The following is a 16,803-nucleotide window of genomic DNA, read 5'->3' on the forward strand; positions in this document are numbered from 1 at the left end:
TTGTTGGGCCCATTTTTGCTTGGTCTCAAACAAATGCAGCATATGTTCCACTGACTAGTGAAGGAAGTATAGAGAACGTGATTGGTGAAAGAAAAGGAAAGAAAAGAAAGGAAATATACAGAATAGGTATCTTATCTTGGCTCAGATTATATATGACAACCAGCAGGTCTGCAGCCATCAGCCTGATTATTGTTCCTCTCCAGTTTGATAGAGATTATTCTGATCCTTCTCTGATCATCATCACACTGCAGGAGGAAATTCTTTTCTAACCTCTGGAGCTCAACAGAATAGGTTGTAGGACCAAACAATGTGGTTTCAGAGGATAAAAGATTTGGGAGGTTTGTATTCCCAGGAGCTCCTGGAGAGGCTGAATGTCTGCACCAGTATAAGAGGGATGGTATCGTGTGGAGGAATTCCAGCCACGTCCTGTAATTCCTTTCATGTGCGTCTCCTTTTCTCCCAGATACGATCTTTTCCTGTTTATCCCTGTGGATAAATACAGAACAGCCGAACGTGACAAACGCAGTATGATGAGGGAACATCATCACCAGGAGTGTTCCCTCTGCTGAGATTACAGGTTCTGATGAGGATGAGGGACACTGTATGAAAAGAGCCCCTAGTGACTGAATGCACACTAAGAGTCTCCCTGAAAAGCTTCTCTGACTGTCCAGTCTGAGGTCCTGGTGGCTGAGGGGTTCTAGCTTTTACTTCCAGCACACGCGACCTTCTGCCCTTTCCTTGAGTGGGGTCACAGGCTGGAACAAGTCTTTGCACTGTAAACCAGAGTGAAGCACGGTAATGACACCCCGATGTTCTGACCCCGCAGGCGCAATGACCCGGCATCTCGTCCTCACTCGTGGCACTCGACGAAGCTTGGAGAAGGTCAGCAGGAAGTTGACCCAGACACAATGGGCACAGTAAGCAGTGGCTGGTCCCACAGCTACCATCCCAGGTCAGTGTTCACATCACAACAGCCATCACACTCCAGAAACCATCATCAACACCACTGACCTACCCTAGTGTTAGCTCATTACCCATCACCTCCTTTATTATTTATCACAGTAGTATCAGCTGCACTATGTGTAATATAGCCTTTATAACACTAGCTCTGCTGTGGGGTCAAAGTTTATGGTGTCGGCGAATCTCTGTTTTGAGCTGATATTTGGATTTAACTGATTCTTTGTTGGTCAGACCGAAGCGCATATTTGTGTTTGGTTTTTATTGATTTATTTGTGACATTCGTCTATAGGGACCTTTGATCATCAGAGGAAAACATCGTGGTCAAAGGCTTTACTGATCATTGGATGTTGATGAGATTCCAGGAATATACCAGTTTGGTTAATGCAGCTACTGAAACTGATGAATGACTTTCTGAGGCCTTTTCCTTGTGGGACTGGTGTTGTTGCCAGTTTATCGACAGTGGTGAGCTGCAGTGGTTCTGTGCATGAGGCACAGCTCTTGGGCAGAAGGTTGATGTGATGACAGGAAGTTACGTCAGCATTTCTTTAGCAGCACTAGGTGAATGGAAGCCTCTGATGGCTGCCGGTGTGGGACGGACCCGAGGCTGCCTTCACGACCTTCCTGCCTCCCTTCCCCCACACATCTGGGTCTTCCCTGGCAACAGCATACTCTGCTACGTCCTGTCAAAAGAGCAGAACTTCTGTTTGGATGAACTTTAACTTTAACAAAAAAATTAAAAAGTAACTACTGACATGTAGACGAGCCACAGAAAGCCCGGGCTTCCCCAACTCTGCCAATTTTATTGTGTTCGCTTGAAGAATTTGTTGGGTCAAACTGTGACATGCCCACACACAAGCACACACACACACACACAAATTCATACATTTATGCTTTTCAGTCTGTAGCTTACACAAAATAAAGTAGCTATTGCACAAAAAAAACTTCCTCAGATGTATTTTTGCACACGCCTGTCATAGCTAAATTCAATTTTTTTTTTTTTTTTTTACAAATCTCAAGAATATTTATAAATGCTGGACCTGCTGTATTGTTTAACCCCCCCAGGTGATCTCTTAGAGATAAAAATCTAGATAAATATAGTGAATATTAGTTTAATTATTTCCAGAGCCCCTTTCACAGTCCAAGCACGTCCCCTTGTGTCCTTCAGTGCCTCCACCACGGACCTGTCCAGCGGCTTTGACTCTGGAACATACCTGAGGAAGAGTCCGGATCAATACAGCTCAAGGGGCAGCATGGAGAGTCTGGACCATCCCATCTCCTCCCAGCATCACTCTGGAGCCCAGCACCAACACTCTCTGGGCCATTACAGTCAGACTGGGTCCCACCCCACCTATTCATCCTGCCACCAGCTCTCCTCCTCCAGGTACACCAATGAAGAAGAATGCACACATTTAATGGCATCCTCACATATTTACATATTTCACACAATGGAATATTTATCGTATCGTATCCTCCTTCCCTCCCGGGGTGCAGCTTTGCTTGATGTAAAGCAGAATTGTTCCCACTGTACCCACAAATATGTAGAAAGAGAGCAGTCCACATGACACCTTTTGTCGTAAAATGCCCCTCTGATTTAAGCTCCTAATGCTCATTAACTTACTCATTGCTCACATATGAAGTTGCTGCACTTGTACAATTACTGGCCCAATGCACTCCTCAAAAATTCTGCTTAAACTCTCTTTGAAGTACATCTCACCATAGATGAATGTTATTTTGACTTGGTGTGAGCGCCCTTATTAAGTTTCCTATCATATTCCAGGTCCTCCAACAGTATTGATCACCTCCACAGCAAACGGGACTCTGCCTACTCTTCCTTCTCCACCAGCTCCAGTATTCCAGAATACCTGGCCTCAACCCCCACCTTCAGCCCGGAGCGCTCCTACTCACTGGAGGCTGTCTCTCAGAGAGGAGGGAGCGGAGAGATGCAGCAGGCGGACATTCATTACGTCCAAACGGTTTACGACAACAAGCAGCGTCTGTTGCAGGAGCACGAGCTGAGTTCCACCTCTGCAGCTCTCCTGCATAACGCCGACTCCAAGAGTAGAGGGTCCACCTCAGGCCACAGTCGAGATCTTCAAGGTAACGTGACGGCCTCGCAATGAAAACCTGAAAGATTTCATTTACCCTGAAATTGCGACACAATTTGAGTTTCTTTGATTGCAGCTGGTGGAGTCTGTTACCGAGGTAACAGCAGTGGCAGCAGTAGTGTTGGTGGTGTCCCGGCTTCCAACAGACACAGCGTGGGCCCCATATGGGGCCCGGCTGTCAGTTGCAGCTCCTATGAGAATCTGAAGGGGGTGCCGGCACCACCGAGGCGCAGCGACAGCTACGCAGCCCTCAGGAACCACGACAGGCCCAACTCCTGGTCAAGCTTGGAGCATGCCAGATCACTGCGGTGAGTCCGGGACACTCAAATGTAACCCGACAAACAAGAACTTCCCAGTTTAACTTTAACGTGATCTTATCAGTTCTTAATTAGGTTTAAATTGCAGTGCAAATGTTTATTTAACATTACTAGCATCTTCTCCTGGTCACGTAGTCTTTTTCCAGAAAGGGAAACTATGACCTTGAAGGAAACACTGGCTGCAATTGTGTAATTGTTACAGTTTGTTCATTGTGTAACTAGACAGCAGAGTTTACACATACTTTCACCTGTTGTGAAACATAAAAGATGAAAGATGCATCTGTAAGCTAGAATCTAATCTGTTTTATTACCCTCCAGATCTTTGCAGAAAGGTTCTTGGCATCACTCCAGTGGCCCTGTGGCCTCAGGCACAGGTATATATTCAGTTTTGCCTCAAATGACATCAATATTTAGACCCTTTGTTTGATTGATAATGGGTCTGATAAATATGCCTAAATATACATTAGACAATAGCATGTGGAAATAAATGAAATCATCACCTTGTGGGTTTTTACTGTTGAACAGAAGGCCAGAATCTAATCTAAAACTAGCATCAGTGTACCGGTAGTTGTGACATCATCCTGTGGTTTCAGCTAAAGGCTCCTATGGCACTGAGGGTCAGCTCCACACGGTGATAGAGAAGAGTCCTGAGAGCAGCCCCACCACAAAGCCTCGGCAAGGCGGAGGTTTTTCCCAGCCCCACTCTCCGGCTGGTCCTTCCCCCGTACCTCCAGACCCGACCCACCAGCCTGGTAATGTCATACTGTCCACAGGAAAGTATCCACTTCCGCAGCCGGAGCCCCACTACGCTCAGGTGCCCAACAGTAGCTATGCACCAGGCTCCTCAGGAGTTTATCCGGTCCTGGCCAAGGAGAGCTCACAGCAGCAGCAGCAACAGCAGCAGCAACAGCAGCAGCAACTGCAGCAGCAGCAACAGCAGCAACTGCAGCAGCAGCAGCAGCAGCAACAACAGCAGCAACAGCAGCAACAGCAGCAGCAGCAACAGCAGCAGCAGCAACTGCAGCAGCAACTGCAGCAGCAGCAACAACAGCAGCAACTGCAGCAGCAGCAACAACAGCAGCAACTGCAGCAGCAGCAACAACAGCAGCAACTGCAGCAGCAGCAGCAACAGCAGCAGCAGCAACAGCAACAGCAGCTGCAGAGCTCAGTAGGGGGGAAGGAAGGAGACAGAGAAGAGCAGAGGGATGGAAGAATGGCAGCCACAGAAAATGGATACCAACATTTCTCCTCATCAAACGCCACCTTAGCCTTTGCTCCTCCACAGCTTCAGGCGCAGACACATAAGCCAGACAGGTAACTTCATACGACAGGAAACCTGTCATTGTAGACACGTGTTGCTCCTGGTTGTCCAGAGATTGCTGGTGATCCAACAGTCCTCAGTTCGTCAGCAGCACAGTGTCGACTCGTGTTGTTAGTCCAGATGGTGGATGTGCACGTCTCTCACTCTCAGCTTTCTCATTTCTGCCTTTAGAGCAATGGAACACATCAGCAGCCATTCAGAGCCACCAAGGCCCTCTATGTTGACCCAGGGGGAGGACCCAACCAGTCTTCAGGCTCCGCCCACCTCCGCCACACAGCCTCCACAGTACCGGCAGTGGGAAAGAGAGTTAGACCCAGACAGGGAACACCCCCTGACTCGCTTGGAGCTTGCCCTTGCTGAGGTCCAACAATGTTCCAGTTCAGAGAGGGATGTACCTGTCCATATCCATGACAATGGAGGCTCCACAGAGACCAGCCATGGACCTGCCCGCAGCCTTTCGGTGTTGGAGAAAGTCAGTCGCTTTGAGCGTCGGGAACGAGCTGGGAAGCAGCGCAGCCACAGCACCTGCAACTCCCAGAACACCGTCATACACCTGAGGGTAAGGCAAAACTCCCGCATGATTGGATCAGCTTACACCATCAAATGAAGGTTTCAGCGAGAACAACGATGGTCTTACCAGAAGTATGAAAGCCTTCCTCTGTTGCTGCTCATCATCACAATTTTTGCCTTTCCTGCCTTGAAATCAGGCCACTGAAAAAGGCCCCAGCATCACAGGAGCAGAAGATCTCAGAAACATGCTGGAGAGAAGCAACACTGGAGCCAAAGCCCATCGGACCATGAGCTACAGAGGAGGCAGCAGTGAACACATGAAATATAGGTACCAACATTATTTTAGTGTATCAGGTTAACTTTAGCTCACAAGCAGGGTTTAACACAGAATCAGTGACCCCACTGGTTCTACTGGCAGCAGGTTGATCTTCTCACTACCTCAGTTCATGTGTTTACCTGGTGCCCTTCTAGATGTCTTCACCTGACAGAGAGAGACTGGTAAGGTTAGAGCTGTCTCTCCCACTCACGTCTCTCTTTCCCACAACAGACTGGTGCAGCATTCTACGTCCCCCTTCCTAACCCTAACCCAGAAGCATAGTGGATCTGCTGTTTATCACTCATCAGGCGCTTGTTTCTATGTTTTAACAGGACCCCAGCAGATCCCAGTTTAGCCCTCCAGAGGAGCCGCAGCAGCTTACAGCTGAAGGAGGCCACAGAGACTGATGGCAGCAAAGACTTTCCTTGGAGGGAGGGCATTCAAGAGATGTTGGGGTACATGCAGGACACATCCTTTAATAGGTAAGAAGCAGACCCACCATGTGTCCACATACAGTCCAGTCAGAACATTCAGAACATATCACTTTTCTCCCATTTAGTTCTATTTTTTTATGCTAAAATTCACAATTCACAATTTCATTTATTCTGTCATCACTGTCAGACCCCCAGAATAACAATAAAAGTTTTGCATTGACATTAGTCTTCAGCCCCTTGGCCATAAACCTTGAACTTTTCCTAATCATCTTTGAGATGTATCTAAACCCTGATTGGATTCTATCTATGGTGCATTCAATTGATTGGACATGAGTTGGAAAGTCCCACAGCTGAAAATTCAGAATAAAAACCAAACCATGAAGTCAAAATAAGTTGGAGCTGAGAGGCGGGACTGAATGGAGTCACAGATCTTTGGAATTCTGCTCCGCTGAGGGTTCTCAAGACCACTGTGGCTTCATCGTTCTCACATGATGTGAGCAAAAACCCAACGATCACACTGGCTGAGATCCTGTGTGCAGATAGGAGAAAATTCCAGAAGGTCAACCAATTAAACATTCTGACCTAAATTCTAAGCATCTTGTTTGGAGGAAACCCAGCCGGAATGGAGAGGCTGTACAGGGTCGAGGTAACGCTGAATGAGGCCGAATGGAAGAGTAGAGAGTTTAACTTGAAAAATTAGAGAAATAAATGCCCAGGACATCAGACCGGGTTTAAGGTTCAGCCTCCAATGAGGCAACAGAGAAGAAATGTAGGTCTGTGAAGGTCCAACCAGAGCTCCACATCTCTGGAGTGACCTGATTATGGCTGTCTGCCAACAGTCCCCGGCCAATCTGTTAGAGTTAAGACAGGTCTGCAGAGAAGAAAAGCAGAATAGCCTCAAACTGAGATATGCAAAGCTTGAGGCTTCATGAAGAAGACTGGAGGCTGTAGTGGCATCTTAAGGGGCTTCAACTGAGCACTGAGTCGGTTTTCTTAATACGAACGTCAATGCAATATTTTCTACTGTCATTGTCCTCAGAAATCCAGAGAATAACAATATGTGAAGAAAATGTTCTTTAGGTAGTTCAGTTGAGGAACTCTCTTCCAATACAGTAAACCAAGGCAGTTCTGTGCAGCAAACCAGTCCTTTCCAGGCTAATGCTAGTGCTGTAAATATCCTGCTGTCTCTCATCCTCCCAACAATGACTTTCAACCACAATCAGGTCTTACAGGGACTCTCTGAAAGACGCCCAGTCCAAAGTTCTGCGATCCACATCCTTCAGACGAAGAGACCTCAGCACCTCTGCCAATCCTCCTGCAGCCCCTCCTCATGCCACCTCCTCGATCCATCACCTTTCATCCGTCCCAGGCAAACATCAGTCCCAGGACAAAAAAGGTCCCAAAACCCTGCCCAAGCCACAGTGCGTCTTCATACCACCACAGGCAGCGCAGCCGAGCGCCTCCCCACACACGCCGAAGGAGCGACACGTGGTGAGCCCGGATGTCCGAGGTCCAAGTCCCCCGGCCCTCCCCAGCATCCCACCAGTCGGGCTTCCTCTTCGAACGCGCATTTGTGGCCGCAAACGTCTCGCAGCAGACCAGAAAAAGCGCTCATATTCAGAGCCAGAGAAGATGAATGAGATTGGAGTTTCGGATCCTGAGACTACTGCCCTCTGCAGACGTGGAGGAGGTAGGAGAAACTTCTAGTGGTCATTCCCCTCCTCATTTTATTATAGGTAGAACTGTCTGCTCTGCACATGTTGTTTGTGTTTGTTTTGTCTTGTATTTAATTAAGTGCTGAAAGAATCAACCTTATTACAAGTTAAGAATTCATGCCGCTGATCTGAGATTTGAACTTTATCTCTTTAGAAACCAGTGTTGCAGATCGCCGAAAGATGTTTGAACTGGCAGCCAGTCGAGCCATCAATGGGATTGTGCAAAGCAGCCAGTCAAGGCCAGACCTGCGGCAGGTCCAGCACGACGCTCTGGCTGAGTATGTGGTGCGGAAGAGAGGAGCAAAGAGGGACGAGGGGGCCCAGAGACCTGGATCGAGGCCTCGGAGCGCATACCTGCCCCCTGAGAACAGCAACCTCAGAAGTGAGGAAGAGGAGGGATGGATAAAGGGTTAATCTAAGGGAACATAGACCTCTTCTGATGAAAATTGTGCTTTTGTTACCCTACCTTGGTCATTTATTTTTTATTTAATATTGCCAAGTGTCTTCTTAGCAACTAGATCTTCCCTGTAAGACCTTAGTGCCTGTTTGAGCTGGCCTTTTCTCTCTTTAGTCACTACCTTGTCCATCCTCTCCAGCCTCCCACTGTCTCTCAGACACCATGAGCATCTCCTCCGCATCCAGTCTGCACTCTCTCCAGGAGCCAGCGGCAGATGGAAGCCTCTTCTCTGGAGAGAGCCAGCACTCATCCAGCCTCCCTCCTGGAGCTGACCTGCGCAGCTTCCAGTCAAACCTCTTCTACCCGGGCAGGGTGACCTCCCCACGACCTCCAGTGCACTCCCAGCCAAGGTGAACAGACACGGACGCCTGCAGCATCTGTCCATGTTTCACCCATCGGTGAATCCATGTATCATCAGCGTTGTGTCGGGTATCTGGTTCACGACGCTGCTGCTTAACTAAGCTGATTCGTTTAATAACTGTCAGCACGTTTCCATCACATACATTTTCCTAGTTATCGTCGTGACTGCAGTTCCATGACATCTCCTCCTGCTTTATTTCCTCAGTACATCTCTTGGCCCCCCTCCTGACCTCCAGGCCAAACTGCATCATGGTCTGGATCCTGAAGCAGAGCTAAACATACAGAATCAGTCTTCCAGTGGAGAGCCAGTCCAGGGACAGCAGCAGCGCATCTCAGAGGCTCAGCAAAACTTGGGACTATCCAAGAAGCTCAACAGAGCGCTGCTGAGGGCCCAGTCCATCCGGGACTCCAGGAGGTCCGCTTCTACTGAGGATCTCCTGGAAAGATCAGAGGACAGCCAGATGACTCCTCAGCACCACCGCTCCCGCTCCTCTCCCACAGAGGACAGGCTGATCCAGGTAGCGCGTTCAATCGACAGAGTTTTAAAGTGGTTTAATCTAATGGCAAGAAGAAGACATCTCGCTTCAATAGAACAAACGTTGAGGATTCAGTGAGATTATCCAACAAACATCAGGAATTTTTTTAATTATTTTATTGGAAACAGAATTATTGGTGCTATTGGTGGAAAAGTCAAAAGAAATCAGTTTCTTGGTCCTTAACTTGGACAGATGATCCACAAAGCTCAGTCTGTCTTTGGCAAAATTTATCACTAATAAACATTAGACTGAGAGTCGCGCAGGAAATCCCCCGTTTCCTGAGAGGTGCCGGCGAGCTGGAGACAGTGACTGGGCGCTGTCCGATGTGGATGACAGCAAAGATAAAAGACTCCTGTCCATACATCATAGGTCTGCTGGACGATTTGAGGAATGCAGACAAGGATTAATTATCGTTATCTGCTGTAGTAATCAGAGCGGCCCATGTCACATAAACATCCCCAGACAGACGGACACTCTGTCCCCGCACCACTGCAGGCTGGGGACATGTGTCGACACTGCTGCACTCTTCTGGTGTGTGAACGCACCGCTGAGGACAGTTCTGTACCATACCCCCCAACACACACACACACACCCTACCCCAGTGGACGTAAGTGGATGGGAGGAAGTGAGAGAACCTGGGGAGGACCTTCCTGATGCGAGGCTGTGGCGCGCCTCACTGCAGCACCGCCCACATTTTAAATCACACAAAGGAAGTTATGAAATAAGGCAGAAATGGTTGATTTCACCCAATGCGTCTGTACGTCTGCACAGATAACATCAAGCCACACGTGTTACCCTGAAGAGCCTCACAAAAAGCTGCCAAAAAACAGATTTGTGGAATTCACTCCTCCGGTCTAACCAGCCTGTCTGTTTCAGGGCTTCTTTCCTGCTGACGTCAGGACGTTCGGCCTCTTCCTGTCTAAACCAGGACGACACTCCCTGGCTGAAGACAGGTAGATTATCCAGCAGCTGACAACCGTCCCCGCAGCTGAAGGGCATTTCAGCAACTCTGACATGAGCTGGAAACTTTGAAGTGTTTTCTCTTGCTGGTGAAGACCAAGCTGGGAATTCACATCGGTTCTGGGCTGATATTTAATTCTCTTCCATAATAGGCTGTTAACAGTCAGTCATTCTTTTCTATTTTAAAACTGTGGCCTTATGAGTTCATGTGCCTGCTGCTGACAGAACCAGGGCGGAGAACTAGGGAGAACGATAAGGGGAAGATGGGCAGGAGGCCACAGGAAGTGAAAGAGGGCAGAGTGATGTTTTACTGTTTTGGGCTGGTGCAGGTTTTGTTAATCCTGCTTTAATCAAGTGCACATTATCACCACACTATGACAACATTTACATTATTAATGTTAACCACTGCATGTTAATTTTTTTGCCATGTTAACAGTACAGTCAAAAGCATATATACACTCATATGATTTATTTTGATATTTTATCTTCCCCAGAGAAATTAAAAGGCAGAGCTGGGAAATCTCCTGTGGAAGGAGGGAGTGTTTCTCTATGAAGGAAGGAGGGAGGGAGTGTCAATGAAGGATAGCAGAGAATGAATAGAGAGAATGAGAAGGGAATGGGGACTAAAGACACAGATTCACTTTAAAAACATGGAGAAATTAGTTCTAAAGACTTAGATGGAGGAGTGAGGAAGACGAGGTAAAAGAGGAATGACGGGAAGAATTTAGGGAAGCAGTGAAATCTCCCTGGAACACAGCCAGAAAAATAAACAGAATGCCAACTCCAGACCGGAGGGATTTATTTGTTAAAACGCTGTCTGCTGACTCTTAAAAGGTCACTGAAGGAATTCTGCTTGACTGTCGAACTAACCCAAACCAGTAACAGACATTTTAGCTGTCGCTTAGTATTTGAAAGGCCTTGATCATGTACTTGTTGTAAAGTTTGGGGTGCAGCTGAGTTAGTTTAAGCTTAGGATGGGTGTGGTTTGGTGTAAGTACAGTAGAGCCATGTCAGAACAGAACCGGTACCACACACACCGGCATTAACCAGAGTACAATGATTCCCCCTAGTGGCTACAGGTGGGACTGTACCTCCAGAACTCTATTTCAATAGTGTTGATTTAATTAGTTGTACGTTTGACCATGGTTGGTTGTGTTTTATTGAGTAGTCTAAACTGCTACAAATCCTACGATGATACATTATCAGGTATTCATTAATCAACAAACGCTATTGTAATATCAGTTATATGATATAATGTTAGAAATGTTATATCATCGAAAATTTGTTGATGAATCCGGTGTTGACATTCTGGGATTTTAAATATCCATGTGTGTGTGTGTGTGTGTGTGTGTGTGTGTGTGTGTGTGCGTGCACCAGGCTTGCAGACGTGCATGCATCAGGTGACCAGATCTCTCAGCAACACTCCCAGAACAACCTGAACACCATCCAACCTGAAAGATGTTTGCAAGGTGAGCAAATCCAAACCAAAGATGACTCTAATGCTGATGCTCTGCAGCCAAGGTCAGTGTTATAGGAGCTCCTCCTATAGAAATACTGTTGAGGTAACGTCCTCCTTTCACGGTGTCACAGAGGCCGGCCCCGGCAACACGCCCGTCACTCGCAGAGAGCGTCAGAGGAAGACCAGTGAGCGGCAGCGAGGCACCAGCACCTCCACCCTGGCAGCCTCTGTCGGCCTGCAGTGCCCCCTCACCCCGTCTGGGATTAGGGACGGGGGCAGCACCGACTGGCATGCTGGCGAGAGGCTGAGTCAGGCTAACCTGGACGGCATCGTCTTCCCGGGCGTCCTGCCGACTGGCAGTGGCAGTGAAGCTGCTGCAATGGGTCCCAGTGAGCCCCTGGTGACAGACAGACAGATCAGACAAAGCCTGAGTGACACCACCATCTTTGAAGACACCGAGAAGAATTTATTCAGGCCGAGGGGCTTCATCTTAGAGATGATAGGAGGACCATTAAAACATCAGAATGTCAGCAGATCTTTATCAGAAACAACCACACCAGCCTCCCAGCCCACCCCCCCACCTATCAGTCCTGACTGGAGCACGACTGCACCATCTCCTCCCCCAACCTCCCATTCCACCCTCCACCAGAAGCTGCTCTCACTGCGGATCTCTGAATCCAGTCTCTCCAGCTCCACCGACCAACAACAACTTGAAAGAGGCGCATCGCAGGAAGAAGAAGTCTTTCTCCAAGACCCTCCCTGTCCATCACCTCCTAAATCACCAAGCAGCGTGGAGGACTTCCCACCTCCCCCTCCTTCCGATTTGGACCAAGAAGCTGGAAATCAGGCTGGAGGAAGGTTTGTATTGACATGTGCTCATTCTTCAAAAGTCAGAATAAGATTGTGTGGCTGTTGTATTAACTACCTGTTATGATTACCAGGAGCTCGCCGCTCTCCTCACCCCCAACATCCCCTTCTTCTTTTGTCCTCTGTCCACCTGGACCCAGTCTTCCCTGTCCCTTGGAGCAAGAGCCCCCCAGTATTATCTCTGAACTCACTCCCACCACTAGAAAGGACAGCCTGGTTCTGGAGTACCAACCACTTCCCAGGAGGGAAAAGACATATGAGGAACTGCGGGTGGAGGTGTTGACCAAGCAGCTGGTGCGTAGTCGGACGACTCCTTCATCAGCAGATGAATCCAGGCATCATCGTCTTTTGGTTCATGCTTTTATTTCTTGCTGCTTCCTGTTGTCGTGCGCAGGTTTTGCAGGACAGTTCTCTTGCGCCGCTTTTGGATGTGTTTGGGCTTAAATCCACAGTGGAGCTTATGGAGGAGGTCTTTTCACCGAACAGCCGTTTGGGTGGTAAATCGCCGTGGCAACGCAGGGGTAGCAGGTAGTAATGGGTTTTGTTCAAACAAACATCCTCTTTTTTGGTTGGAGTGGGGTCTTATTATGTTCTTGTAGTTGACTGGAAGATAAAATTACTCACAGATTTGGTTCCATCCTTTTTTAGAAGCATTGCCACATTGTTTCATGGTAAGAAAAGTTCTGGAAATGACTTTTTTCTGTCTGTCTTCGGTGTGATACTGTCCATCAGGATCCCGGACGGTGTCAGTGACCCTCATCGCCCGACGCCAACAGACGAGTGGAAGGAAGCTGCGCAGAATGAGGACGACAGTGATCTCAACATTAAGAAGGTTCAGAAACGTCCTCATGTTTTAATTCATCCTGTGAAACAGCAGAGAATGATAACGCTGCTTGTGTCACCAGGTGGAGTTATGTGAGGCGCTGAGATGCAGTGTGGCGGTGCTGCAGCGGGAGAGGGAGGCTCTGCGTGAGGAGCAGCACCACCACCGGGCCCTGGGGGCCAGCCTTGAAACCCTGGTGCAGGAGCGACTCAAAGCCAATGAAAAGGACAAGTACAGCATGTTCATCGGTGAGACGGGGGTCCGTTCAGGTAGAAAAAGGTTTCTTCAACATGTGTGCAGCTCTGACCCGCTTGTGTCTGCAGGAGACCTGGAGAAGATTGTGAATCTGCTGCTGTCTCTGTGCAGCCGGTTGATGAGGATCGACAGATCTCTGCTCGCTCTGGAGAGAGACGAGCTGGCCCAGGAGGACGCGGCGGAGGAGAGGGTGAGAGGGGACAAAAGCTCTGTGAAACACTGTCAAATATGGTGCTTTCGTAAATGACATTACATTAAAGCAGTAAAGGCGTCAGGAACAAAGACTTGTCTCTCTTCAGGACTCCCTCCTTCACAAGCGCTCGGTGGTCCTTCGTCAGACTGACGATGCTCAGGAGCTGAAGGAGAACCTGGAGCGACGGCAGCGCCTGGTCCACGGCATCCTCACCGGATACCTCACAGAACCTCAGCTGCAGGACTTCCGCAGCTTCGTTAGCACCAAACCTTCCCTCCTCATCCGCCAGCGACACCTTGACAACCTCATACGGCAGGGGGAGGAGCAACTGACACGACTGGCCGACAGCCTGCCGCAGGAGCTGGCAGAAGCTCGTGGCGGCCCAAGAGGGTGTCCGTTCTCATTGTCGAGCCCCGCCCCATGCCCTCTCGCTCCGTCCGCCATTCCAGGCTCCGCCCATCCAGTCAGGTCGACGGCTGTAACTTCGCTGTGACGTCACAGACAGGCCACTGTGAGCAGGTGGCAGAACGGGACATGAAGAAGAGACAATCAGCTTCCTGGAAGCTCTCCTGGGTGGAGGGAAGTTGGAAAAACATCTATGCAGACATGAAGAAAAGCCGTCATTGTGCCTCACCCTTGTCATGCTCACAGCCGTAGCTAGGCCTCTTCCACCTCAGCATCAGTCACCAACACTGTGGGCCAATCTCATCACCGACAACCCCCCCTTCCCAGATCATCCATTCTGAGAAGACCAGTTACGTATTTCAGCGTTACAGGATTGATATCACAAGCTGAGCACAACAGCACCAAAACTAGCGTAGTCCAGTATTTACTCACCACTTGTTAGCACGTTACCAGCTCTGGTCTTGCACACCAGCACTGGGACACTGGAGTTGTCCTGTTCGCCCTTCTAGTGATGTTTGTCATGTGTCGTGGCCCAGATACATCACATAGCTCTCAAAACTGTTTTGCGCTCAAGCTATTTGCTCTGACCGCGGTGACGTGACTGTCACACCACTACTGTCATTATTGCCTGTATGTCTGCAACTCGTAGCACTTTTTAAATCTTTCTACTGTTTGCAGAATTTACACAGAATAATATATAATAGGGTCAAATTTGTTGTGACACAATCCGATGTAAAAAAGAAAAGCGAACAGTTCTGTTTCCAAAGACTTGATTTAATTTGGTTTAAACAGTGTCATGGTCCTTTTTCTCCCTCACATTTTGCCTTGCAGTTATGCCGTAACAGTTGTTTTTAATCATAATCTGAATATTAACTGTTCAAAATGTCAGTGACATCAGACAACAGTAGATTATACTGACAGGAAACAAAGAGTGTGAATAATTACTCAATAACGCAGATAAAGGTTAATGAGTGCTGAACAAGCGGCATGTGAGCATCGAGCCGCCCAAACCTGCCACGTGGTAGGAACGACCAGAGATGTCATCTCAGACCTTATTGGCTAAAAATGTTGGGGGAAATGTGGACATTTAAATGCCTAAATGCCCCTTGAGTGTTCCGCAAGATGTCCTGCTCATGGTTTCCACAGCCATCATTTGCTGGCACAATCACAAATTCTTAGAAAGACGATAAACAAACAAGTATAAAGATCAGTAACGATGTGATCTGCCCTGCATAAGCCCAGAGTGCTCCTCTTACACTCCTGTGAAGGCAGATGAGATATCACCTGAGCAGAGCCTGACCTGATGTCTTCTACTGCCGTCAGCTACCATCACAGTCTGGTATCAGGGGAATGGTAGCAGCACTGCTGAAGCCAGAGCTCTAATTTATTTATCACTGTTAAACCTGCACACAAGCCCTCATTCAACCACCTGCTGATGAAAGAAGCAGTGGGACGTGTTTTTACAAGCGAAATGACCCTCACTCTGTCCAAACACTGCAGTACACACCAAGCTCTCAAAAGATTATCCAATTCTATTTTAAAGTCTTTTTCTGTTTGATCTTATCATTTGCTGAGGCACAATAGAATATCCCAGATGGTTGTTGTTGAATGAAATTCACCGTTTGTTGATGTCAAATAACAAAATTTCAGCTTCCTGTTATTGCAAATAAAGACTTTTTGTAAATAAGTGGAGATATTTCCTGAACTTTTTACATATAGTTTTGCATATATAAGATGAGTGAGGATTTGATGGTCTTCCTAAACACAGGTCATTAAATGATTGACAGCATGTGAGGTAATAACACACTGCGGGTTTCACCTGTGGACTGTCAGGATGCAGAACTCTACCTTTGTCTGCCAGAGTGGCTCACTTCCTGTTTACCTTGACAGTGAGGAAGTGGAGTCCTTTCAAAATGATGTGTGACGGTGCAGAGAAGGTTGGAGGTGAAGTCCTCCTGATGGTTTCTTTCAAAGTAAATCAGGTCATTTGCATGAAGGGCAGAATTATTCTTGTCCACTTGTGAGTGGATTCATTGTTGTAGATGATGGTAGCTAGTGTTTTACATGCAATATTGAAACAGCACGATCATTTGAATTTATGAAAACAGAGTTTCTTCTCTATGTTTGATAAGGAAACCTTTACAGACTAATGAAAACAAGCAGCAGTGGACAGAAATGGGAATTACATTAGATTAGATTATTACAGCCTCAAAACTACAACAATATAAGAGAGATATGTTTAACCCGAGTTACCAAGTGCTGATTCATTCTGTGGTCTGGTTTCATGTTCAGTAGTTATTTTTAATACATTAATCATGACTGAAAGAGGTGCTGAGCTGCTCTGATAGAAGCCTCTGCATTATTGGGTCCAGAACTTCTCTCTGGGGTTGATGTCAGTTACTGGAACCTAAACCAGATAGTTGAGCTTAAACCAGGTACTGGAGCTTAAACCAGTTATTGGAGCCTAAACCAGTTACTGGAGCTTAAACCAGGTACTGGAGCTTAGACCAGTTACTGGAGTTTAAACCAGGTACTAGAGCTTAGACCAGTTACTGGAGCATAAATCAGTTACTGGAGTTTAAACCAGGTACTGGAACTTAAACCAGGTAGTGGAACTTAAACCAGGTACTGGAGCTTAAACCAGTTACTGGAGGAGTGACTGTGGAACATACAGGTTCTCCAACGAGCCCTTAAACTCCTTCAGCCCTATATATTTTTCTGAGGCGTCATCGCTAATTCAGAAATCCAAGACCACCACGTGTCTTTTAGATCCCATCCCAACACACCTGTTGAAGGATGTTTTACCATTA

General features: G+C 47.6%; 1 protein-coding gene across 7 annotated transcripts in view; it reads left to right on the plus strand.

Annotated features, from left to right (window-relative positions):
* The window catches only part of shroom3 (shroom family member 3), a 32,157-nt gene extending 16,477 nt beyond the window's left edge, over positions 1–15,680 (plus strand). For 6 of the 7 annotated variants that reach the window (XM_057018190.1, XM_057018193.1, XM_057018196.1 and 3 more), the window contains 22 exons: positions 827–952; positions 2,126–2,341; positions 2,738–3,057; positions 3,142–3,373; positions 3,701–3,756; positions 3,976–4,696; positions 4,875–5,262; positions 5,411–5,541; positions 5,862–6,011; positions 7,187–7,653; positions 7,833–8,060; positions 8,275–8,485; positions 8,701–9,013; positions 9,908–9,984; positions 11,369–11,460; positions 11,582–12,308; positions 12,392–12,611; positions 12,712–12,845; positions 13,050–13,149; positions 13,223–13,388; positions 13,464–13,585; positions 13,695–15,680. In XM_057018190.1, coding sequence (XP_056874170.1) covers positions 827–952; positions 2,126–2,341; positions 2,738–3,057; positions 3,142–3,373; positions 3,701–3,756; positions 3,976–4,696; positions 4,875–5,262; positions 5,411–5,541; positions 5,862–6,011; positions 7,187–7,653; positions 7,833–8,060; positions 8,275–8,485; positions 8,701–9,013; positions 9,908–9,984; positions 11,369–11,460; positions 11,582–12,308; positions 12,392–12,611; positions 12,712–12,845; positions 13,050–13,149; positions 13,223–13,388; positions 13,464–13,585; positions 13,695–14,081 — 5,584 coding nt within the window. In that variant the 3' untranslated portion in view covers positions 14,082–15,680. The remainder of the gene's footprint in view (positions 1–826; positions 953–2,125; positions 2,342–2,737; positions 3,058–3,141; positions 3,374–3,700; positions 3,757–3,975; positions 4,697–4,874; positions 5,263–5,410; positions 5,542–5,861; positions 6,012–7,186; positions 7,654–7,832; positions 8,061–8,274; positions 8,486–8,700; positions 9,014–9,907; positions 9,985–11,368; positions 11,461–11,581; positions 12,309–12,391; positions 12,612–12,711; positions 12,846–13,049; positions 13,150–13,222; positions 13,389–13,463; positions 13,586–13,694) is intronic. The other variant, XM_057018191.1, reaches the window with a different exon arrangement.
* The last annotated feature ends 1,123 nt before the right edge of the window (positions 15,681–16,803 follow it).

Source organism: Takifugu flavidus, chromosome 20 (assembly GCF_003711565.1).
Source record: "Takifugu flavidus isolate HTHZ2018 chromosome 20, ASM371156v2, whole genome shotgun sequence".
In the NCBI taxonomy this organism is placed as follows: Eukaryota; Metazoa; Chordata; class Actinopteri; order Tetraodontiformes; family Tetraodontidae; genus Takifugu; species Takifugu flavidus.